Genomic DNA, 26,927 nt, shown 5'->3' with positions numbered 1-26,927 from the left:
GATAGCAGACCTCCTAAAGGAATCTTCTTATGCCCTTATAATTTGATCCCACAGCCTTATCAGCTTTCTTTTAGACAGATGTTTACGTTCAATCATTGGTTATGCGTTTTTCCTGCCTAATTGTGCTAACCAGCTGATGCATTCACCTTATCAGCGTGTGCCCCCAGTATTGAACAGCTTGGCTGTTATGATAACGGCCCCTGCAGTCTTATTATTTTTTTAGCTGGTTAATTTCTGTCTTTACCTCATTGTGACCGGTCGTTATACGCTCAATATCATATTCAGGGATGAAGAGAAACCATGTAGAATTTGCGCTAGTATTGGATACCAACGGTTTGGAAATGTTTCTTTCCCTTGCCCGAGCACACTAAAGTATCTGTTACCAGATTACCTTGCTCGTTTCTACAGGAGGATACGTCTGCATCAAAACGATGTTTGATGTTTCACACTTTGGTAGAATTTTCGGAATTCAATTTGGGTCCTAATGTATATCTTGATTTTTTTTCACAAGACCCAATTGCTTAACGAAAGAATTTCTCGTTCCGATTACATATCAGCACAGTAGCAAAGTATTGGCCACTCCATGCAAACAGCCACAAATCCATACTCGGATGCCGGAGGAACCCAATTAACGTAGCAACTAATATACGAACAGACCCTACACGGATGTTGGACATCGGTAAGCTGGCCAATTGCTTAACGGAAGAATCCCTCGTTCCGATAATATATCAGCATAGTGGCAAAATATTGCCCCCTCTGGTATTGTGTCTGTTCGTATTTTAGTTGCTACGTTTTATCGGGAACGTGCCTTTGCTGCAACAAGGTAGTGATCCCAGTCGATGTTTACTACTCGGAACGATTGTACATCCAACACTCCTTTATCTCAGGAAGTATGCACACCCGCCCCAAACAATTGTATCATCATAATAAGGGCCGGGATAACTACCTGTTTTAACAACTTCAAATGGCCTGAGAGCTAGTCTAGACTGCACTTTTTCGAATCATTTTGACATTTTGTGAGAGAGGTACGAGAAGAAGTGGACCGATATTGTGCATATTCGATTCTTTTCTATACCCGGAAGAAATATAACTATGTTCAAAGGTTATACCGAATTAGGGATAGGTAATGGAAAGCAATAATCGATTTTTCGACTATTCGATTATGGTCTAAATCTAAAAATTCGATTTTTCGGTCTTGCGATTATTTCACTTGTCTTAAAACTCGACTTTCGACTTTTTCATAACCGCAGAAAATCGATTATAATCGACTATTCGTCGATTTTCGAGTTTTCTTTTGAAACTGTAAAACCGCCAAGTCAACAATCTGTGGTCAAACTCGAAAATCGATCACAAGATAATCGATTATGCGATTTTCCTTCCAGACAAAAGTCGACTACGATTTTTAGATTTTTGACTGCAAAAAATCGACTAATCGATTAACCGAAAGTCGACTTACCTATCCCTATACCGAATCGGTAATAGCCATACATATTCTTTCAAAAATATCCCGAAGGAACAAGGGGGACTTCTCTCACTCCTTGAGTAGTTTTACAAGGCTGAAATACTCAGGAAATGTAACCAACATTACACTGAGGGCTGTTTTTGCCACCGATGAAAATGTGGTGTTACCTGGCCTGGGAATTGAACCAGGACACGAACAGTGCAAGGCGGGAGTTCTTAACACTGCACCACGGTGCCACCGAATCGTCAACTCTCTTCGAAAGTTATCGTGAGCCCCATACCGAAAAAGTGAACCGATATGGGTCATTTGCTCTAAGTTTGGAAAAATATTACGAGGTGCAAAGTTTGTGGATCAGCCATACATGCAGTCGGTCGACTCCAAATTGAATGAAACGGATTTCGCCCAAACATACTTGGGATCCAAAATCATTATTTCGATGAGGTATCAAAGTGTTTATACCCTCGTCATAACTCCCACAATACTTTTGGACTTATGTCCACCAAAAAATTATTTAAAATGAAAAAATGGGAGATATGTTCGCCACATAAAATCGAACAAAAGTCCCACAACTTTTTGAGCGTTATGTCCTACATCAATTTTTTATATATTAATGTATAAAAATCTGGCTATATTACGCTGAAATGACTGACTTCATGTAACAATTACTAAACATTAAAGTTTCAAGCTTTTTCTGGCCTGCCTTCAGTTCATTTTCTCCAATTTAAATTTCATGTTTAGTGGTAGTTACCCTAAATCTCTTTGAGCTGTGTAATATTTCAAAAATTCGATCAATATCAGGCGACAAAAGCAACATTTTCACAGACAAGGCGTTGAAAACCTACATCCAACATTTGAAATCTTTTCAAACAAAAACCAAAACAACAATTAATTTCCATTAAATGAAGCAGTGAAGGAAAAAATGGAGAAAAAATACGCTTAACCAGACCATAGCCAATCATCCGTCCATAGTAATTGTTGTTTGTGCTGCTAGATGAGGGTGTTATGTTTGTGGAATTTCATCAGTTTTAGATCATGATCAATACCAAGGAAAAACCTTCATCTGCTGCTGCGATTGGTTTCTGTTATGGCTTGAGACATAACTCTGGCAATAATATTATGAGCGTTTATGTTGTATTTGATCAAGACAAACATAAATTATTTATAAACTGAAACAACAATGCCGCCACCACCACCAACGCCGTCAGTCGCATGATCATCAACAAAACAATAGCAGTCAGTAGCAGCAATGACAGGCAATATGCTGTGTGCCTGGCTGGCTGGCTGGCTGACTGGCTATCCATGCAGTCTCCAAGACGAGTAGGCGAAGGCGGCACTCCAATAGGAAACTTGTTAAAGCTGCACTGAAGTGGAAAACTGTAATGCTTGTCGTACAAGCAGCATTAAGGCTACCGTTTTCATTTTCAATTTTGCCGCACGTTTATTTGGTCCTCCTCCCTTTTGAAATAATGTTTTGTTGTTGTCGTAAGATTTAGTTTCTGTTTTTATGGCCACTAACCTTAAAAGCCTTGTCTGTTTTTGCCAAAGAACACGCCTTCATGGCACTTCATTTAATATTGAAAATTTCTATGGAACGCGGAACAGAGAGTGCCACTGCTTTACGAAGAGTTAGAGATAGGAGGCTATGGACAAACAAATGGCAAGGAATACATAAATTTGTCTTGGGCTAAATTGACCGCCAGCCTTTGGTGATTATGGGAGCATGTTTTTTTGTTTCTGTTAGATTTTTTATGAGTTTTTTTTTGGCTTTTTTCCAAGTGGCATAAAATCGGAAAAGTTAAGATAAATTATGCTAAAGGAGTTGGAATGAAAACAAAAAAATGAATGTTTGGAAGTTAAATTTTTATGGATCGTTCATTGAAGTTTTGTACATTCATTGAAGTTCTGTACATAAAATTTTGGAAAAAAGTAGTTCAGAGAAATGAAAACAAGGTGCGATTTTTAGGGGACACTTAATGGCTATATGACCATATTTTTGGAAATGTAAAGTTGAATTTGCAAAAGCTTCTGTAATCGTTTTTTTAAGATGTGTGGCTGATTGGACCACCTGGGCTGCTAATAAACCCTCTAGGTCAAGTCGGTCGCCTTCTCATTCTAGCTCTAGATAGAAGACAAATTTTGAAAATTTTTTTGAAATTGATTACTTCTCGAAAATTGGCTTCTGATAATCACATCTAGCCCACATTCGATGTATGTATGTATGTATGTTCTCATGGTATGATACATCAACATTTTATAGAACATGTTTGTTTTGTTTTTATTATTTGGTGTGTCTTTTCCCATAACTCATAAATCAGCAATTAGATTCTTATTTTGGCAGTTTCCCATAAAAAGAGACCCAAGTATTTCGGCAAATTAAAGCACCGTGACAGATAAAAAGAAGCGGCAGCAGCAGGGTTACGAGTCATTAACCAAACAAAGTTATGGCGCTATTCATCACTTTGATGTGAAAACTGTTTGAGTTACTTGTTCTTGTTGGACTAGGCTATAAAATATTCAAAATACACAAGAAAAATTCAAATAAAATATGCCCAGGAATTGTAGATAGATGTTGGTGATTCACAGCAAATAATGATAAGTGGGTAATTGGAACAGCCCAAAATTAAACTAACAAAAAAAAAAAGAAGAAAAATAAGGAGGAGTCTTCAAGAGTAATAAAAATGTATGCCTTAGATAAATAGTCCGTATAGAGCGCAATTTTTTTCACAAATTGCTTACAATGACTATCGACTGTAAATACCGAATGTTACAATTGATTGATTTTAACCCATTTAAAAGCGCTATTAACACCTCATTTAACAGAATGAGCGTGTCAAGAACCAAAGTGCTGAATTGAACAACATTTATACTTTGTTCACTTGTTTGTTGTCATTCTACCATGCGATGCGAACAAGTATATTTTAACGCTGTGAGTTATGCCAAAACAAAAAAAGCAACAACACCAACCAACTCCAGCCACAAAATTTGGTATGTGTGAACACAAAAATGATGTTTCTGCTCTTAATGATTTCGACACGACAACGTCAAGTGTTAAATAAATATTTACAACGCAAATTGCAATAAATTTTTAACAGCGTTACAATAGCAGCGGAACAGCATTTTATAGCTGGAGAAAAAACAGAGAAACAAATAAGTGCATGACATAAAGAAGAACAAATAATTGCATTATCGACAAATTATTTCAAATAACAATGCAACGATGTAAATTGGCAACTTCGACAATATTAAAAAATATTTCAAACATTTTAAGAAAAAAATTTCAATTTCAAAGTTCCTATAGGTAGTCAAATTCGTCGAAATTTACTATAAATAGTCATTTTCGGCGAAATTTACTATAAATAGTCAATTTCGACGAAATTTCCTATAGAGAGTCAATTTCGACGAAATTTCCTATAGAGAGTCAATTTCGACGAAATTTCCTATAGAGAGTCAATTTCGACGAAATTTCCTATAGAGAGTCAATTTCGACGAAATTTCCTATAGAGAGTCAATTTCGACGAAATTTACTATAGAGAGTCAATTTCGTTGAAATTTCCCACAGAGAGTCAATTTCGTCGAAATTTCCTATAGAGAGCCAATTTCGTCGAAATTTCCTATAGAGAGCCAATTTCGTCGAAATTTCCTATAGAGAGTCAATTTCGTCGAAATTTCCTATAGAGAGTCAATTTCGTCGAAATTTCCTATAAAGAGTCAATTTCGTCGAAATTTCCTATAGAGAGTCAATTTCGTCGAAATTTCCTATAGAGAGTCAATTTCGTCGAAATTTCCTATAGAGAGTCAATTTCGTCGAAATTTCCTATAGAGAGTCAATTTCGTCGAAATTTCCTATAGAGAGTCAATTTCGTCGAAATTTCCTATAGAGAGTCAATTTCGTCGAAATTTCCTATAGAGAGTCAATTTCGTCGAAATTTCCTATAGAGAGTCAATTTCGTCGAAATTTCCTATAGAGAGTCAATTTCGACGAAATTTCCTATAGAGAGTCAATTTCGACGAAATTTCCTATAGAGAGTCAATTTCGACGAAATTTCCTATAGAGAGTCAATTTCGACGAAATTTCCTATAGAGAGTCAATTTCGACGAAATTTCCTATAGAGAGTCAATTTCGACGAAATTTACTATAAATAGTCAATTTCGACGAAATTTACTATAAATAGTCAATTTCGACGAAATTTACTATAAATAGTCAATTTCGACGAAATTTACTATAAATAGTCAATTTAGATGAAATTTCCTATATAGAGTCAATTTCGTCGAAATTTCCTATAGAGAGTCAATTTCGTCGAAATTTCCTATAGAGAGTCAATTTCGTCGAAATTTCCTATAGAGTGTCAATTTCGTCGAAATTTCCTATAGAGAGTCAATTTCGTCGAAATTTCCTATAGAGAGTCAGTTTCGTCGAAATTTCCTATAGAGAGTCAATTTCGTCGAAATTTCCTATAGAGAGTCAGTTTCGTCGAAATTTCCTATAGAGAGCCAATTTCGTCGAAATTTCCTATAGAGAGTCAATTTCGTCGAAATTTCCTATAGAGAGTCAATTTCGTCGAAATTTCCTATAAAGAGTCAATTTCGTCGAAATTTCCTATAGAGTGTCAATTTCGACGAAATTTCCTATAGAGTGTCAATTTCGACGAAATTTCCTATAGAGAGTCAATTTCGACGAAATTTCCTATAGAGAGTCAATTTCGACGAAATTTCCTATAGAGAGTCAATTTCGACGAAATTTCCTATAGAGAGTCAATTTCGACGAAATTTCCTATAGAGAGTCAATTTCGACGAAATTTACTATAAATAGTCAATTTCGACGAAATTTACTATAAATAGTCAATTTCGACGAAATTTACTATAAATAGTCAATTTCGACGAAATTTACTATAAATAGTCAATTTCGACGAAATTTACTATAAATAGTCAATTTCGACGAAATTTACTATAAATAGTCAATTTCGACGAAATTTACTATAAATAGTCAATTTCGACGAAATTTACTATAAATAGTCAATTTCGACGAAATTTACTATAAATAGTCAATTTCGACGAAATTTACTATAAATAGTCAATTTCGACGAAATTTACTATAAATAGTCAATTTAGATGAAATTTCCTATATAGAGTCAATTTCGTCGAAATTTCCTATAGAGAGTCAATTTCGTCGAAATTTCCTATAGAGAGTCAATTTCGTCGAAATTTCCTATAGAGTGTCAATTTCGTCGAAATTTCCTATAGAGAGTCAATTTCGTCGAAATTTCCTATAGAGAGTCAGTTTCGTCGAAATTTCCTATAGAGAGTCAATTTCGTCGAAATTTCCTATAGAGAGTCAGTTTCGTCGAAATTTCCTATAGAGAGTCAATTTCGTCGAAATTTCCTAAGAGAGTCAATTTCGTTGAAATTTCCCATAGAGAGTCAATTTCGTCGAAATTTCCTATAGATAGTCAATTTCATCGAAATTTCCTATAGAGAGTCAATTTCGTCGAAATTTCCTATAGAGAGTCAATTTCGTCGAAATTTCCTATAGAGAGTCAATTTCGTCGAAATTTCCTATAGATAGTCAATTTCGTCGAAATCAAGTCAATCTGAATATTTAAGCTTTTCATTTGGAATTCCATTTAATATTTCCGTTGCAAATTTCTTTAAGGTTGGCTTTCCCCGTTCCTGCTAATCTCATATCTCAAAAACAAACAGAAAAGTAATTTTCTAACAGTTTTATGTCAAATGGCTGCCATTATCATCTTAATTTCCAACAAAATACTTGACAATTCAATAAAAAAGATGCAGAAACAAGAAACGAATAGAGGCGAAAAGGAACGATAAATTTCACACATCCATTTGCTGACAATTTGAATATCTGAACATTTGTCTTCGCAGCCACATTTCAAACGCTATAATTTGCATTAATTTTCTCCAGCAACAACAAGAGCAGCTGAGAGCAGGCAGGAGCCCCGCTTGTAATGACATCTAAAGTCAACGAGCAAAATTAATGGTTTCCGCTTTGCAAAAATAAAAAAAACAAGCAAAAATCGCTAAAATCTCTAAACAAACAGGAAAAATCTTCGACAAGATTAAGATATCAGTTTGAGGAGATGGAAAAGAAGAAGAAGCCAGTTTTGAACCAAGAGGAAAACATAACATCTCCCTCCCCTGCCACAACAAACCGGGTGTACGTACATTGAACAATTAAAAAACATTTTGTTTAAAATCACACTTAAAGGAATTTATGTCGAAACAAATTTCGTAAATATTTATTTGCTGTAATTATGAATGATTTGTGATTACAATCGGACAACTGCATTCATGCCATCCATCTCCTCCCCCTCTGTGGCATTTACACCTTACACGGATCAGGTTTCTGTTTTCAGAGATTAATGTGATTTATTTATATCTTAAATAAAAAATCATGATTTTTTTCTCTCTCTCTTTACGGACTTGTCCTCCTCTAATTTAGCCAAAGATTATAAACGTCATGATAAGCCGGTATATTTCAGTTAAATTTTCATATTTCATGGTATTTATTTTTTTGATTGACCGATATTTTGCCGGTCGTTTTTTGTTGTTGTTGTTTTTGTTGATGATGAAGATTGACAGTTTAATTAAAAGCAAAAATTGTTGAAACACTTTTTTTCATTAAAAAAAAATCATAAAGTAAATATTTTGAAAACTGCACGCATTGATGTGACGACTTTTGTGAACTGTTTGGCGGCGGGCGGGATGCTAGCTCCAATAATTATTATGATGGTGTGGTTGGTGGTGATCATGCTTAGCCCATTAGTCATGGTTTTAGAGATTATAAAAATCAAAATATTTTTCAAATGCGATGTTGCAAAATATTAAAAAAAATAATTTTGGGGTATTGAAATTTAATTAGAGAAGCAGCAAAACACTTCAAGTCGTTGCAAATTTCAAAATTATACTTCCTTTATTAAAGCTTTTACATTCAATTTCATAGCTTTGGCTCTTAATCTTATCGCAGCAATTTCCTTAATCAACAAACAATCATCTTTAAAAGTGACAAGCATTTTCAATTTATGTGGTGATTTTAATTTTTATGATATCCTTTCATTAATCTTAATGTTAGTCCAATCAAATCAAAGCTATACATTTTTATAAGAAATTTTCTTAAATTAAAACAAATAGAGCGATGAGAGCACAATGTGAATAAATACTAAAATATTTAAACAAATGTTGTTGAAATTTACTCCCTATAGGAAATTTCGACGAAATTGACGCTCTACAGAAAATTTCGTAGGAATTGACTCTCTAGATGAAATTTCGTCGAAATTGACTATTTATAGGAAATTTCGTCAAAATTGACTATTTATAGGAAATTTCGTCGAAATTGACTATTTATAGGAAATTTTGTCGAAATTGACTTTCTATAGGAAATTTTGTCGAAATTGACTCTCTATAGGAAATTTCGTAGAAATTGTCTCTCTATATGAAATTTCGTCGAAATTGTCTCTCTATAGTAAATTTCGACGAAATTGACTCTCTATATGAAATTTCGTCGAAATTGACTCTCTATAGGAAATTTCGTCGAAATTGTCTCTCTATAGGAAATTTCGTCGAAATTGTCTCTCTATAGGAAATTTCGTCGAAATTGACTCTCTATAGGATATTTCGTCGAAATTGACTCTCTATAGGAAATTTCGTCGAAATTGACTCTCTATAGGAAATTTCGTCGAAATTGACTCTCTATAGGAAATTTCGTCGAAATTGACTCTCTATAGGAAATTTCGTCGAAATTGACTCTCTATAGGAAATTTCGTCGAAATTGACTCTCTATAGGAAATTTCGTCGAAATTGACTCTCTATAGGAAATTTCGTCGAAATTGACTCTCTATAGGAAATTTCGTCGAAATTGACTGTCTATACGAAATTTCGTCGAAATTGACTCTCTATACGAAATTTCGTCGAAATTGTCTTTCTATAGAAAATTTCGTCGAAATTGATTCTCTATACGAAATTTCGTCGAAATTGACTAGTTATAGAAAATTTCGTCGAAATTGGCTATTGAATATTTATAGTAAATTTCGTCGAAATTGACTATTTATAGTAAATTTCGTCGAAATTGACTATTTATAGTAAATTTCGTCGAAATTGACTATTTATAGTAAATTTCGTCGAAATTGACTATTTATAGTAAATTTCGTCGAAATTGACTATTTATAGTAAATTTCGTCGAAATTGACTATTTATAGTAAATTTCGTCGAAATTGACTATTTATAGTAAATTTCGTCGAAATTGTCTTTCTATAGAAAATTTCGTCGAAATTGATTCTCTATACGAAATTTCGTCGAAATTGACTAGTTATAGAAAATTTCGTCGAAATTGGCTATTGAATATTTATAGTAAATTTCGTCGAAATTGACTATTTATAGTAAATTTCGTCGAAATTGACTATTTATAGTAAATTTCGTCGAAATTGACTATTTATAGTAAATTTCGTCGAAATTGACTATTTATAGTAAATTTCGTCGAAATTGACTATTTATAGTAAATTTCGTCGAAATTGACTATTTATAGTAAATTTCGTCGAAATTGACTATTTATAGTAAATTTCGTCGAAATTGACTATTTATAGTAAATTTCGTCGAAATTGACTTTCTATAGAAAATTTCGTCGAAATTGATTCTCTATACGAAATTTCGTCGAAATTGACTAGTTATAGAAAATTTCGTCGAAATTGCCTATTGAATATTTATAGTAAATTTCGTCGAAATTGACTCTCTATACGAAATTTCGTCGAAATTGTCTTTCTATAGAAAATTTCGTCGAAATTGATTCTCTATACGAAATTTCGTCGAAATTGACTAGTTATAGAAAATTTCGTCGAAATTGGCTATTGAATATTTATAGTAAATTTCGTCGAAATTGACTATTTATAGTAAATTTCGTCGAAATTGTCTATTTATAGTAAATTTCGTCGAAATTGACTATTTATAGTAAATTTTGTCGAAATTGACTATTTATAGTAAATTTCGTCGAAATTGACTATTTATAGTAAATTTCGTCGAAATTGACTATTTATAGTAAATTTCGTCGAAATTGACTATTTATAGTAAATTTCGTCGAAATTGACTATTTATAGTAAATTTCGTCGAAATTGACTATTTATAGTAAATTTCGTCGAAATTGACTATTTATAGTAAATTTCGTCGAAATTGACTATTTATAGTAAATTTCGTCGAAATTGACTATTTATAGTAAATTTCGTCGAAATTGACTATTTATAGTAAATTTCGTCGAAATTGACTATTTATAGTAAATTTCGTCGAAATTGACTATTTATAGTAAATTTCGTCGAAATTGACTATTTATAGTAAATTTCGTCGAAATTGACTATTTATAGTAAATTTCGTCGAAATTGACTATTTATAGTAAATTTCGTCGAAATTGACTATTTATAGTAAATTTCGTCGAAATTGACTATTTATAGTAAATTTCGTCGAAATTGACTATTTATAGTAAATTTCGTCGAAATTGACTATTTATAGTAAATTTCGTCGAAATTGACTATTTATAGTAAATTTCGTCGAAATTGACTATTTATAGTAAATTTCGTCGAAATTGACTATTTATAGTAAATTTCGTCGAAATTGACTATTTATAGTAAATTTCGTCGAAATTGACTATTTATAGTAAATTTCGTCGAAATTGACTATTTATAGTAAATTTCGTCGAAATTGACTATTTATAGTAAATTTCGTCGAAATTGACTATTTATAGTAAATTTCGTCGAAATTGACTATTTATAGTAAATTTCGTCGAAATTGACTATTTATAGTAAATTTCGTCGAAATTGACTATTTATAGTAAATTTCGTCGAAATTGACTATTTATAGTAAATTTCGTCGAAATTGACTATTTATAGTAAATTTCGTCGAAATTGACTATTTATAGTAAATTTCGTCGAAATTGACTTTCTATAGAAAATTTCGTCGAAATTGATTCTCTATACGAAATTTCGTCGAAATTGACTAGTTATAGAAAATTTCGTCGAAATTGCCTATTGAATATTTATAGTAAATTTCGTCGAAATTGACTCTCTATACGAAATTTCGTCGAAATTGTCTTTCTATAGAAAATTTCGTCGAAATTAATTCTCTATACGAAATTTCGTCGAAATTGACTAGTTATAGAAAATTTCGTCGAAATTGGCTATTGAATATTTATAGTAAATTTCGTCGAAATTGTCTATTTATAGTAAATTTCGTCGAAATTGACTATTTATAGTAAATTTCGTCGAAATTGACTATTTATAGTAAATTTCGTCGAAATTGACTATTTATAGTAAATTTCGCCGAAATTGACTATTTATAGTAAATTTCGTCGAAATAGACTATTTATAGTAAATTTCGTTGAAATAGACTATTTATAGTAAATTTCGTCGAAATTGACTATTTATAGTAAATTTCGTCGAAATTGACTATTTATAGTAAATTTCGTCGAAATTGACTATTTATAGTAAATTTCGTCGAAATTGACTATTTATAGTAAATTTCGTCGAAATTGACTATTTATAGTAAATTTCGTCGAAATTGACTATTTATAGTAAATTTCGTCGAAATTGACTATTTATAGTAAATTTCGTCGAAATTGACTCTCTATAGGAAATTTCGTCGAAATTGTCTCCCTATAGGAAATTTCGTCGAAATTGACTATAGTAAATTTCGTCGAAATTGACTATAGTAAATTTCGTCGAAATTGACTCTCTATAATAAATTTCGTCGAAATTGACTATTTATAGTAAATTTCGTCGAAATTGACTATTTATAGTAAATTTCGTCGAAATTGACTATTTATAGTAAATTTCGTCGAAATTGACTATTTATAGTAAATTTCGTCGAAATTGACTATTTATAGTAAATTTCGTCGAAATTGACTATTTATAGTAAATTTCGTCGAAATTGACTATTTATAGTAAATTTCGTCGAAATTGACTATTTATAGTAAATTTCGTCGAAATTGACTATTTATAGTAAATTTCGTCGAAATTGACTATTTATAGTAAATTTCGTCGAAATTGACTATTTATAGTAAATTTCGTCGAAATTGACTATTTATAGTAAATTTCGTCGAAATTGACTATTTATAGTAAATTTCGTCGAAATTGACTATTTATAGTAAATTTCGTCGAAATTGACTATTTATAGTAAATTTCGTCGAAATTGACTATTTATAGTAAATTTCGTCGAAATTGACTATTTATAGTAAATTTCGTCGAAATTGACTATTTATAGTAAATTTCGTCGAAATTGACTATTTATAGTAAATTTCGTCGAAATTGACTATTTATAGTAAATTTCGTCGAAATTGAGTATTTATAGTAAATTTCGTCGAAATTGAGTATTTATAGTAAATTTCGTCGAAATTGACTCTTTATGGCAAATTTGTTTGGTTAAAAAAACCTTATCTATATATTTATATTTGCTCCATAACTTTTTGTATTTAGTCCTCTATTGTTCTCACCTTTGCAAATATTCCATTAAAATAACCTATTAACTTAAGATAATAATAAAAAATAACAGTAAATTGTTACATGGCGCTTAAAAAATAACAGATTTGTGATATGAGCAACAATAACAACGACGACGAGGACAGACATAGGAATATACATTTAAGCTTTTGGTGGAACCATAAAATGCCATGTGAAAAGTTAAGACTAGCAAAGAAAGAGATAAACAATTGGCTAGCAATGCTTGAGAAAGAAAATACTGAAGAAGGTGTTGTAGGAGTGGAGTGGTGGTGCTGGTTACGAGGAATAGGTTAAAGAAGGAGATTAATTTTTGTACAACGATGCCAGTTGAATAAATAACGAGATGGTGGTGTTTGTTGGCCTTCTCCTCCTGATCATCAGCATCGACATGCCTGCTCTGGCTCTTGTGTTCGTTCGTTGTTTGCACGCGAATAAATACAACAAAGTGGGTATAATTAAAATTGTCTTCTTTCACTAAACTTTCTTAAATACTTTTAATCAACAACAAAAATTTGTCGAAGACGTGCAAACCGAAACCGAAATATAGGTTATGCTGGCGGCTGACTCAGTCTAAACAAGATTTTGGCTAGGAGACTAAATGAATTCCACTTAACAATTCTTAAGATGCTGTTGTTGTTGTTCATGGCCGCCAAGACAAGGAAGAAATCCATTAAGCTTCTAATCTAAAGATCAACGGCAGCAGTTGGTTCTGTAATCCGACTAACAAAAGTAACAACAACAGCCCGCATCAGCATTCAACATTCGTAAAACTATAATTGCTTATTTACTTTAAAAGCCATAAATGCTGAAGAGTTTGGTGTTGTAGTTGTTGCCTGTTGCATGCAATGCTGTTGTTGCTGCCGGTTAAGTCTCACAGCTCGTCGTTTTTATGAATGAAAATATTGTTGATGCGGCAGTTAGTTGTCGAGGTTTTTTGCAGTAAATGTAGGCGTAAGTTTACGCCAACTTAAAATTGAAGTTTTTTGCTCGCTCTCTCGACCGACCCACAACCACTCTAAATCGTGTTATGTGTAGTTGTTTTTTTATTAAAATTTGATCTTTTATTTACATTACAGAGTTTTTCCGATTTTTTTGCCTGTTTCCGTTTTTTCGCCCAGTCAATACCATCTATGTATCTATCCATTCATACAGTTATTAGATTGTGGTCTAAGTGTGGCCAACACTTTAACCGCTAGGCAAAAAGTTTATTATTTGAGAGTGATGAACTGATTGGAGTGAAACGTGTGTGGTTGACCGGAGTTTGTTTCCATGTGGTCTACCGTATGGTTGTAAAAGTACTACGTCAGTTTGTTTTAAGTAAATACAACAAATTTGGATTGAGATTATTTGCCTCATGTTGGATGGGATTTTGGAGGTAGTTAAGGCAGATGTTGGTCAAAATATTCAGTTTCCGTGAAATTTACTATAAACAGTTTCGACTATAAATAGTCAATTTCGACGAAATTTCCTATAGAGAGTCAATTTCGACGAATTTTCCTATAGAGAGTCAATTTCGACGAAATTTCCTATAGAGAGTCAATTTCGACGAAATTTCCTATAGAGAGTCAATTTCGACGAAATTTCCTATAGAGAGTCAATTTCGACGAAATTTCCTATAGAGAGTCAATTTCGACGAAATTTCCTATAGAGAGTCAATTTCGACGAAATTTCCTATAGAGAGTCAATTTCGACGAAATTTCCTATAGAGAGTCAATTTCGACGAAATTTCCTATAGAGAGTCAATTTCGTCGAAATTTCCTATAGAGAGTCAATTTCGACGAAATTTCCTATAGAGAGTCAATTTCGACGAAATTTCCTATAGAGAGTCAATTTCGACGAAATTTCCTATAGAGAGTCAATTTCGACGAAATTTCCTATAGAGAGTCAATTTCGACGAAATTTCCTATAGAGAGTCAATTTCGACGAAATTTCCTATAGAGAGTCAATTTCGACGAAATTTCCTATAGAGAGTCAATTTCGACGAAATTTCCTATAGAGAGTCAATTTCGACGAAATTTCCTATAGAGAGTCAATTTCGACGAAATTTCCTATAGAGAGTCAATTTCGACGAAATTTCCTATAGAGAGTCAATTTCGACGAAATTTCCTATAGAGAGTCAATTTCGACGAAATTTCCTATAGAGAGTCAATTTCGACGAAATTTCCTATAGAGAGTCAATTTCGACGAAATTTCCTATAGAGAGTCAATTTCGACGAAATTTCCTATAGAGAGTCAATTTCGACGAAATTTCCTATAAATAGCCAATTTCGACGAAATTTCCTATAAATAGTCAATTTCGACGAAATTTACTATAAATAGTCAATTTCGACTAAATTTACTATAATTAGTCAATTTCGACGAAATTTCCTATAGAGAGTCAATTTCGACGAAATTTCCTATAGAGAGTCAATTTCGACGAAATTTCCTATAGAGAGTCAATTTCGACGAAATTTCCTATAGAGAGTCAATTTCGACGAAATTTCCTATAGAGAGTCAATTTCGACGAAATTTCCTATAGAGAGTCAATTTCGACGAAATTTCCTATAGAGAGTCAATTTCGACGAAATTTCCTATAGAGAGTCAATTTCGGCGAAATTTCCTATAAAGAGTCAAAATTTCGACGAAATTTCCTACAGAGAGTCAATTTCCACGAATTTTACTGTAAATAGTCAATTTCAACGAAATTTCCTATAGACAGTCAAATTCGACGAAATTTCGTACAGAGAGTCAATTTCCACGAAATTTCCTATAGAGAGTCAATTTCGACGAAATTTACTATAAATAGTCAATTTCGACGAAATTTCCTATAGAGAGTCAATTTCGACGAAATTTCCTATAGAGAGTCAATTTCGACGAAATTTCCTATAGAGAGTCAATTTCGACGAAATTTCCTATAGAGAGTCAATTTCGACGAAATTTCCTATAGAGAGTCAATTTCGACGAAATTTCCTATAGAGAGTCAATTTCGACGAAATTTCCTATAGAGAGTCAATTTCGACTAAATTTCCTATAGAGAGTTAATTTCGACTAAATTTCATATAGAGATTCAATTTCGACGAATCTTCCTATAGGGAGTCAATTTCGACGAAATTTCCTATAGGGAGTCAATTTCGAGAGAGTCTCCTAATGAGAGACAATTTCGACGAAATTTACTATAAATAGTCAATTTCGACGAAATTTACTATAAATAGTCAATTTCGACGAAATTTCCTATAAATAGTCAATTTCGACGAAATTTACTATAAATAGTCAATTTCGACGAAATTTACTATAAATAGTCAATTTCGACGAAATTTACTATAAATAGTCAATTTCGACGAAATTTACTATAAATAGTCAATTTCGACGAAATTTACTATAAATAGTCAATTTCGACGAAATTTACTATAAATAGTCAATTTCGACGAAATTTACTATAAATAGTCAATTTCGACGAAATTTACTATAAATAGTCAATTTCGCCGAAAATTCCTATAGAGAGTCAATTTCGACGGAATTCACTATAAATAGTCAATTACAATAAAATTTACAATAATTCACTTCAGTTACCACTGAAACGTACATCCCTGGAACATTTCTTCTGTGGTAGTCTTCCAATTCGTCAAAGGCGTCGCAGTCCTCAATTTGCTTGTCTAGCTTGTCTACCAAACTACCAAAATGTGAATGAATTTCAATTTTATGATTTAATGGCCAGTTTGACCACGAGACTTGAATTACAAACGACAAAAAACAAAATGTTTTGCATGTCTGTTTGGTATGCGCCCACACTTCTATGGACATTTTCTAAAAAAAAATGTCAGCCTCCTCTTCACTGCAAAACTCGAAGTAACAAACTGGCTATGTGATCCTCTTTTAGGCAATGTGTGCCTTATACGAGTCATTATGGCGTCGTTTGCTTGTCTTGCAAGTTTGAATGTCTCTGCTGTAGATGTCTGGCGTTCCAGCATCATTCAATTTTGCCAAGTTGTGGCAAAAAAATATTTTCATTCATAATTTCAAAATGCATACAGCCTACCATCATGCTCCTTATGGTGAGAAGCTGGGAGGATTGCTTGCTTGTTATGGTCCACTATGTTTTTTGCCTACCGCTCGTGATGTGTTGGTACCTGTTGCCTGTTTCAAATTTTTGTTTTCGTTGCCTGGTTAACAAAATGTTGTCATATGCAAATTAATTTAAGTTGATCACCACAAATTTATTTACTCCAGACTCTTGTGCCGAGTTTCCATTTTGTTGTTGTTGTCTTTAACTAAAAAACCGTTTAACCATTTTGTAAATTTTTTTAAGTTTCGCTCGTTTTAATGCCACGAACCGTGTACTGATGGTAACTTAAATCATGCGATACTCTTTATGTATATTTTGCGTTTGCAGTCTGGCCGTTCCGAGGATATATTGCCGGTCGTTGTCTCCTTTGACTTTATAAAGTCAAAAACGTGATTTGTTTTTAACACAAAAACATCTAATCATGTTTGGTTTGCTGCTGCAAGCTGCAGAATGTGTAAAAATTCTCAGAAGAAATATCAAACAAAGCTGCTCACTCTACTTTCGCTTTTCTTTTGGCAGAGGACAAAAAATGCTGAGTCAGACGAATTATTGGAAGGGTTTATGGCATAAATGAACCAATTGGTTCTGTCCGTGGAACGAAGGAACTGAAAGTTTAGACGAATTCTGAATTTATCTGCGGAACTACATGAACTAATTGAAAGGCGTGGATTTTAAAAAAAACATTTTTTTCAAGGTCCTCAAAAGGCGTGGATTTTAAAAGAATATTTTTTTTCAAGGTCCTCGGCGTGGATTTTAAAAGAATATTTTTTCAACGTCCTCGGCGTGGATTTTTGAACAATATTTTTCCAAGGTCCTAAAAAGGCGTGGATTTTTAAAGAATATTTTTTCCAAGCTACCTCAAAAGGCGTGGATTTTTAAAGAATATTTTTTCCAAGCTACCTCAACAGGCGTGGATTTTTAAAGAATATTTTTTCCAAGCTACCTCAAAAGGCGTGGATTTTTAAAGAATATTTTTTGTAGCTCCTCAGAAGGCGTGGATTTTTAAAGAATATTTTTCCAAGGTTCTTTAAAAGGCGTGGATTTTTAAAGAATATTTTTTCCAAGCTACCTCAAAAGGCGTGGATTTTTAAAGAATATTTTTTCCAAGCTACCTCAAAAGGCGTGGATTTTTAAAGAATATTTTTTCCAAGCTACCTCAAAAGGCGTGGATTTTTAAAGAATATTTTTTCCAAGCTACCTCAAAAGGCGTGGATTTTTAAAGAATATTTTTTCCAAGCTACCTCAAAAGGCGTGGATTTTTAAAGAATATTTTTCCAAGCTACCTCAAAAGGCGTGGATTTTTAAAGAATATTTTTTCCAAGCTACCTCAAAAGGCGTGGATTTTTAAAGAATATTTTTTCCAAGCTACCTCAAAAGGCGTGGATTTTTAAAGAATAATTTTTCCAAGCTACCTCAAAAGGCGGGGATTTTTAAAGAATATTTTTTCCAAGCTACCTCAAAAGGCGTGGATTTTGAAAGAATATTTTTCCAAGGTCCTCAAAAGGCGTGGATTTTTAAAGAATATTTTTCCAAAGTCCTCAAAAGGCGTGGTTTTTTAAAGAATATTTTTCCAAGGTCCTCAAAAGGCGTGGTTTTTTTAAAGAATATTTTTCCAAAGTCCTCAAAAGGCGTGGTTTTTTAAAGAATATTTTTCCAAGGTCCTCAAAAGGCGTGGTTTTTTTAAAGAATATGTTTCCAACTGCGAAAAAAATGTACTTCTGAAATGAATCGGCGAACACTTTCATTATTTAGCGATGAACTAACTAGTTCATTCTAAAATGAACTCTCTCTCTCTCTCTCTCTCTCTTTGAAAATGATCTAAAATTCTCAAGAAAAATATTTTAAGGAAATAATTAACTAGTTCTTTGGAATAATCTACATTGAACTAATATTTTAATATTCCAAATCCCGATATTGACCATTATTTTTTCTCGAACAATTTATCTATGGCGTCTATGAACCAACAAATATTTGAATGAAAAAATTTACTAGTTCTTTAAAATGATTTATATTGAACTAATATTTCATAATACCGATACGTCTTTTTTGACCTTGCTTTTTCCTCGAACAATGTATTATCTATCGAGCAGATGAACTAACTAGTTCATCGATAGGGAATGTGCGCTTGCTGAGAACAAGTGAGCATAAATTGCAATGCCTTCTACATTGAAATTTACGCTCTTTTGCTCTCAGTAAGCGCACATTGCCGATCGCTGTTCTAGAATGAGCTAAAATATTTAAGGAAAATATTTGAACGATATATTTAAAAAGTTCTTTGAAAAGATCAATATTGCACTAATATTTCAGACTTCCTAATGCCGATATAGCGTTTCTTACCATTCTTTTTTGCAAAGTATGGAGGTTACAAATTTCAATCTTCGGACTTCTTACCTAGAGTTCTCTTTAGATTTTATGTTTTAATTTATCTATTCAATTTAACTAACATTCGTCCTCCTTCCCTCTATCTTTTCAGAATGTCAATGCAGTCCGGTGGGTTCGATCGGCAACACTTGCGACAAACGTTCGGGACAATGTATGTGCCTGCCAAATGTGGCGGGACGGCGTTGTGACAAATGTAAAGCCGGCCATTGGAATTTAACACAAAATGTTGGCTGCCATGATTGCCGCTGTGACCCCTCCGGTTCGAGGAGTCATGAATGTAACCCATGGACGGGACAATGTGATTGCAAGATTGGTGTGGGTGGTCAACGTTGTAATGAATGTACCGACGGCTTCTTTGGTTTCTCCACGGATGGTTGTCAGCGTTGTGCCCCCTGTCCCGGTGAGGGCCAGGTTTGTGATCCCATAAATGGCCGATGTGTTTGCCCACCATTTAGCCGCGGTTTGGGTTGCAGTCAATGTGTAAGCGGTACCTGGGGTTGGCAACCGCGGCTGGGTTGTCGTGAATGCGAGTGTGATCGTGTTGGTTCAATTGGTCAGTATTGTCACACCATTACGGGTCAGTGTCAATGTCGTGAGGGTTATACGGGACGACGTTGTGACTCCTGTGCCGTGGGTTACTTTGGCTATCCGGAATGCAGACGTTGTAACTGTGATGTGGATGGTTCATTTGTGCGCAGTGATGGTTTAATAGCCTGTGATGCCAATGGCCAGTGTCCATGCAAGAGTTTGGTGGTGGGTCTTAAGTGTGATACCTGTATGCAGTCTACGTTTGGTTTGTCGGCTCTCAATCCTGAAGGTTGTACCAGATGTTATTGCTTTGGTCGAGCAACAGAATGTGAACAAACTGATTGGTCTTGGGGTCATGTACGAATGTCGGAATCGCGCAACTTAACTGTCAACTATATCCGACCTGCCCATGTTACAAACCGAGAATTTGAATACACAGTTGTGGTACAAATGTCGGGATCCGAATTTTATCGTGAAGATGCTGAAATACAAAATATGTATGGCTTGAATTTGATACCCAAATCAACGGGAAATGTGACCATAGGATCGTATACCCATTTGTATTATCCCCTGTATTTTCAATTGCCGCCACAGTTTTATGGGGATAGGATAAACAGCTACAATGGAAATTTATATTTCACCCTGCTAACTGAGGGAGGTGGCACACCTTTGGATAGAAAAACCTTATCAAGATATCCCTTGGTCCAGCTGCATGCCCACACGAAAATGATTTTGGATTTTTATGAATACGAAACATTTGAATATTCAAGAAATGAATCGTATAGGGTACCGCTGCATGAATCCTATTGGAAATTCCACAAAAATGGCCAGGCCGTGGATAGAGCGACCATGATGGCAGCATTACAAAATGTGCGGCATATTTTCATACGTGGTTCGTGTTTTGCTGATTTCACGGAGGTTATGTAAGTACCGTAGAGATATAAGTTTGGAAATTGGTTTTGGGATAATTTTTTAAAAATTTCTAGCTTACAAAATGTCCACATGGATTCGGCGATTTATGTCCATGGCTCGACCAGCATGATTGCCAAGGGTGTTGAGAAATGCAAATGCCCCAAGCGTTATGATGGTCTCTCTTGCCAGGATCCTGGTCAGGGCTATTATAGATGGCGTAATATTACCGAGACGGAGACCATTTATATTGAGGAGTTAATAGGTCGGGCGGCGCCCTGTAATTGTAATGGACGCAGCAATCAATGTGATCGTGAAACCGGGGAGTGTTTGGTAGGTTTTGTACTTGTCTTGGAGTCTACTTTGGAGTCACACATGGGAAGTTTCATTCAAGGGAAAGATATTGTTTTGAAAAAGGGAAAAGGTTTTACATTCATCATTCATAAGTAATAACATACTTATTTTTCACTCACATGGAACATTCCGCATTTGAGTCCAGTGTCACACAAGGAATGTTTCATTTTAGATGAAAGTGACTTTAACTATATAGAGGCAAAGAAATGATTCAATATCTTGTCACACACAGAAAGTTTCATTAAGAAGAAAGTGATGTTTTTGGACGAGAAGAATGAAAGAGTGACATTTTTCACATTCCTCATTTATCTTAGCTATACACATAATTTTCTTAAACATAAAGCTCTCCACGTATGACTCCTTACTTATTTCGGTGTCAAACACAGAAAGTTTCATTGTAAAGAATGTGATTTTTTTTCAGAGAAGTACAAGGAAAGAGTAAAATGTTAGACACATTCATTTATCTTAGCCATACGCCCACTCTTTCCCCATGAAACTCTCCATGTGTGACTCCAAACTAACCCTAGTGTCACACACGGAAAGTTTCATTGACGAAAAGTGAATGTTTCAGGGAGAGATATGAGGAAAAAGTATTTTTTGCATTAAATCTTTTCACCATTCTTTCAGATGAAACTTTTTGTCTGTGACCCCGACTTAAATACTTCAAGAAAAATAGAAAATATCTTTCCCCTAACATGTGCTATTTTAGAATTGTCGCGAAAATTCCGGTGGCCGACATTGTGAACAATGTGCCGAGGGCTTTTATGGTGATCCCAATTCGCAACACGGTTGCCAGCCATGTCCTTGCCCGGAAACTAGTCGTAATTTTGCCAAGGGTTGTTCTGTGTGGCAGGGAGAGGTAAATTGTGTGTGCCGTCCCGGCTATATGGGCAAATTGTGTGATCAATGCCGCCCTGGATACTATGGTAATCCTTTGGCTTCTCCTGGAGGCATTTGTAAGCCATGTAAATGCAATCCTTATGGAATACGACAGGAAGGTTGTGATTCCCTGACAGGACAATGTTATTGTCAGGCCGGTGTTACCGGTTTGAAATGCGATAAATGTTTGGCAGAACGTCATCATTTGGAGGAGAAGGGTTGTCGATGTAAGTTTGTCTTTTTATAATTTCAAACAGGGATCAAAAATAATATAATTTCCCCATTTTGTGGATAGTGTGTGACAATTGTACCCTTTTGCTGCTGGACTATGTGGAACTAATTGGCCATAAACTGAGAAGAGGTGTACACAACATGGATTTGACGGGAATACCTCCACCCTATGTCAAAGTTGAGGAATATGAACGGCAATTTGAATTGCAAAATCGCCACTTCAACGATTTCAATGATGCCCGGAAGCTGCTGCTGAACTATGACAGTAATGCCCTGCTGAAGTTGGATTCTCATGCTGAAAATCAAAAGTTTCAAAATCGCAAAGCCTTGGCCACCGCCGAAAAAAGGACCTTTGCCATGGGTGTTTTGGTTCAAGATGCCTCACAATTATATTTAGATTTGGATTCCATTAAAGCAGGTATTTTGGAAAATATTGCCGCTTTGGATAACTATGGCAGGGGTGCCCATCACATGAGCTTACCCTCAGCTCTGCATCAGGCCAGATATTTTTTGGATTCTATTACCCAACATCGAGATTCTCTGGATGAAATACGTTCCACGGCCACCTGTGCTTGGCATTATTTCTATAAATTTGGTAATGCCTCCGATTTGGCCTATGATCAAAAGGGTAAAATTGAAATGTTTTGGAGGGATTTGAATCATTCCAACTATCGCATCTCAGATATGCGTTTACATGCCGATCGCACTGTGGAAATGCAAAATGAAATTGATGATGTTTTGGAACACATTAAAAATTTGAAAAGTTATACCCTGGAAGACTATCAACAGATAAGGGATCAAAAGCGTTTGGTCGAGGAGACTTTGAAAGAGGTATTGATACCACAAACGGATGTTCTCATTGAATTGAATATTGACAAGCTGGAAGAATTGAGTGGAAAGGTCGACTCTATGACAAAGTTGTCAACAATGTTGAATTTAACTTTGAACAATAATGAAGCCATACATCGCGAGGTGAGAAAACATTGGTTGCCGAAGGCTCAAAAGCATGCAGCGAGGTTATTGGAGCGGTCGAATGAATATGCCAGACAGTTTCAACCGACACGACAGGGAGCGAGGATTGCAATGTTGGCAAGGTACGTTTTCAAAGAAACCCTTTTGGCGATGAAAATATTTATCTTTTTTTTACAAAATTAACGAAAGATTATGTAAAAGTGAATTTTTATAAAACATTTGGATATTTTATTAATCAAAATCAACATTTTTATTTTTTTACAAATAATTCTTGTTGTGTCTTGTGCACTTGACAATTTTTTCTATGAAATTCGATATAATATCCATGTTTGATGAGTTTAAAGCGTTGAAAATAATTTTGATAAAGTCTGGTGTTAATTATTTTGACAACTTTTTTTATCAAAATAATTAAAAAAACATTGAAAAACATTGGTGTGAACTATGCGTATTCGTTGTGTCAAATGTGTTTTCAACAATTTCTTTCCATTAAATGTTGACAGTGTGACCATTTTGTTAAATTTTGATAAAATTTTCGATAAATATTTTCGTCAACAAAACAATTATTTTAGTAAAGTTTAGAGTTTCTTCAGAAGCAAAACCTATTTTCTTTTCAAAATCAGTTCTGCTCACAAAAACATTTCCGATGCGATTGAGGCGGCCCATTTGGCCTCGAGAGAGGCACGTGAACGCGTATATGCTGCTCATCATAAATTGTATCCTCGCATGGGTTTATCGGTCATAGATAGGGCCAGACTGTCTTTGCACAATTCGAATCTCCTTAAGAAGCAGGCCATGAATAAAATACAAGACACAGATGGTAAGTTCCATGTCTTCCAAACCTGAAAACTAATGTTACCAATTGCCTAACCTTCGTTCATCTCTACCCATCTTCCCAAAACAGTTTTAGAGAAACGTTTAAAATTCCACGAAAACAAAGTCGAGTCAATCAAATCTCGTATCCTCGAGGCTGGTATAAAAACCAACAACATATCCTCGATGATACCACCCATGCAACACACCATGGCTCGCAAAAATGCCATAGAAAGTATGGATGTGGCCTCCAAGACAAGTGAAGAAATGAGAATGCTAACCCACAAAACCCAAGCAATGCATGATGACATACGAAATCTGAGGCAAAAATTTGCCATTTTAGAACCAGATTGGGAAATCAAATTGGGTATGGCCGAAGAAAATATTTCACTAACCAAAACAAATGTCCGTTTGGCCAATATTTCCCTTACCTATGTTGAGGAAATAGGCATAAAAGAGCAAGCGGAATTTGATGTTTGGAATAATTCCATGTCCAAGCAATTGCAGGAGTTACGAGATCAAATAACCAAAGCCAAGCATGCTGCAGAAGGTATTAAAATCTCTTTACAATCAGTGGGACCCAAGTGTTTGAGATCTTATCTGCCGGCCTCTTATGGTTTAACTACCTCGAATAGTATCAAGATAAGTTTTGCCCTGGCCAATAGGAATGTAAACTCGCCTCTCATCTACATGCAAGGCAGCGATGACAGATATATTGCCCTGGATTTGTTTAAGCGGCATGTGCGCCTCATTTGGAATTTAGGAGGTACAACGGAAATTATTACCCATCCCCTGGAAATACAAACACGAGATCCTCAATACGATGATGCTTGGTATCATGTGGAGGTGAATCGCACCCTCAATATTGGTAGTTTGTTGGTACGACGCATGAATAACTACGGGTCCTTGGTGCCACAAACACCAGTTACGGGTAGCACAGATGTGGAATTTACCAGATTTTTCCAAACTGCCGAAGATCGTATTTATTTGGGTGGCTATCCCAAGGTTTTAAGGACCAAAGATTTACAATTAAGTCCGGGATTAAATGTTGTTGTGCACAATGTGGAGGTGGACAATAGACCTTTGGGTTTGTGGAATTTTGCCTCAAGTGAGGGCAAGTGCGGTGGAGCAATGATTGGAGCCCAGGAATCTAGTTCATCATCGGTGGCCAGACATTTCAATGGTCTCGGCTATGCGGAGGTAAAGAAATCACGACCCAGACCATATCGCAAGAATTTGTTTGCTCTGCAAATGACTTTCAAGACTTTGGATGAGAATGCTTTACTTTTCCTGGCGGTGGATGATAAGAATGTAAGTTCAAAGGGGTTGACACATTTTCATATATTTCAATATTACTATAAATTTCTCCCTCTTCCTTACCTTTTCTCTTTTTAGAACCGCTCGGTATCAGTTACCCTGAGTCGTGGTCGCATTATGTTCCGCATTGATTATGGTGATGAATCGAAATTGGAAATTAACACCACCAATAAATACAATACCGGTAAATGGGTGAAGATTGAGGCTGCCCGTGAATTTGTACCCAAGAGAGGCACAGAAAATGGCATTTTGCGTGTTAATACAGATCGTCCCATTACGGGATCACCTACGGTACCCATTAAAAGCAACATGTTACCAGATTTGTCAAAGGCTGTTTACTATTTGGGTGGTGTACCACCGGGCTTTACCTCGGCCACATCAAAGGCTCCTGGCGCCGATAATCCCTTCTTGGGTTGCATGATGGATGTCCAAGTTAATGGTGAGACTTATGATCCACTGGAGGGTTCAACGCATTATGGTGTCGAATCATCGTGCAAAGAAATGATAACAAAGTAAGTAAAATATAACTTATTATAAAGTTTTATATCCCTTTTGGTTCGAAATTTTAGAGTAATTCTAATCTCCGTGTAGCCGCACGAATTGAACATTATAGGGTGGTTGGGCGCCTCACCTACTGGGAAAAATACAAAGCAAAGACATCCACCTTTGTGAAATCGTTGGAAAATTTAAATGTCTAGAGTGTTATGGGGCGGACTCTTATGTCAGGAAATATATGAAAGGGTCGACAGGTGGCACCGCGACATTTATGTTACCAAATACTTTAGATACGAAATTGTATTGTAACATCAATTAGGAAATATGTTTGACAGTTCGTTGGATTTTAATAATCACTTCTGTACCCGAACGAATTGAAAATTAACTGATGAGAGCGTCACCTACTGTGCAAAAATACAAAGCAAAGATCGGAAAATGTCATTGTGTATCCAAAAGTTAGCGGTAGTATAGGGAATCTGCATTCGGATTACTGTCAAAATTGCGAAAACCATTTTTAATGACAATCTTCTCTTCAAACCATGTTTGGGATATAATATAGCGGAGTCTTATGTTGGGAAATATATGCAATGGTCTACAGATTGCACTGCTACATTCAGGTTGCCAAATGCTTTATATCCGTTGTGGAACGAACTTATATTTAAATTCCAAATAGCAAATCTGCATGCCCATCTGACTTTAGGAATTACGTCTGTAGCCACAGAATTGCACATCATAGAGTGGTTTGAAGCGTCATCTACTGGGCAAATATACAAAACAAAGACATCCACCATTGTGAAATTGCAGGAGATCTTCGGAAAATATCATTGTTTATCATTAAAGTTGGTGTTAGTCTGGGGAATCTGTATTCGGATTACCGTCAAAATTCCGAAAACAATTTTCACTGACAATCTTCTTTTCAAACCTAATCTATTAGAGTATAATATGCCCGACTCCTATGTGGGAAAAGATGTGAAATGGTCTACAGATGGCCCTGCGACATTTAGGTTGCCTCAGATCCGTTTTGGTACGAACTTGCGTTGTTAGTCAAAATAATAAG

At 34.8% G+C, this 26,927-nt stretch overlaps 2 protein-coding genes across 8 annotated transcripts in view; one reads left to right on the top strand and one right to left on the bottom strand.

Moving 5' to 3' along the window:
- LOC141393617 (non-lysosomal glucosylceramidase) overlaps positions 1 to 26,927 on the bottom strand; it is a 596,987-nt gene that overhangs the window by 356,842 nt on the left and 213,218 nt on the right. The window lies entirely within an intron of this gene.
- wb (wing blister) overlaps positions 1 to 26,927 on the top strand; it is a 404,943-nt gene that overhangs the window by 364,575 nt on the left and 13,441 nt on the right. For all 5 annotated transcript variants that reach the window (XM_073966879.1, XM_073966880.1, XM_073966881.1 and 2 more), the window contains 7 exons: positions 19,467 to 20,826; positions 20,890 to 21,145; positions 21,876 to 22,272; positions 22,341 to 23,370; positions 23,869 to 24,065; positions 24,150 to 25,369; positions 25,454 to 25,887. In XM_073966879.1, the coding sequence (XP_073822980.1) occupies positions 19,467 to 20,826; positions 20,890 to 21,145; positions 21,876 to 22,272; positions 22,341 to 23,370; positions 23,869 to 24,065; positions 24,150 to 25,369; positions 25,454 to 25,887 (4,894 nt within the window). The remainder of the gene's footprint in view (positions 1 to 19,466; positions 20,827 to 20,889; positions 21,146 to 21,875; positions 22,273 to 22,340; positions 23,371 to 23,868; positions 24,066 to 24,149; positions 25,370 to 25,453; positions 25,888 to 26,927) is intronic.

Source organism: Musca autumnalis, unplaced genomic scaffold, assembly GCF_047663935.1.
Source record: "Musca autumnalis isolate F117 unplaced genomic scaffold, ASM4766393v1 scaffold_2, whole genome shotgun sequence".
Classification (NCBI taxonomy): Eukaryota; Metazoa; Arthropoda; class Insecta; order Diptera; family Muscidae; genus Musca; species Musca autumnalis.
This window is presented reverse-complemented; position numbering and strand designations above follow the sequence as displayed.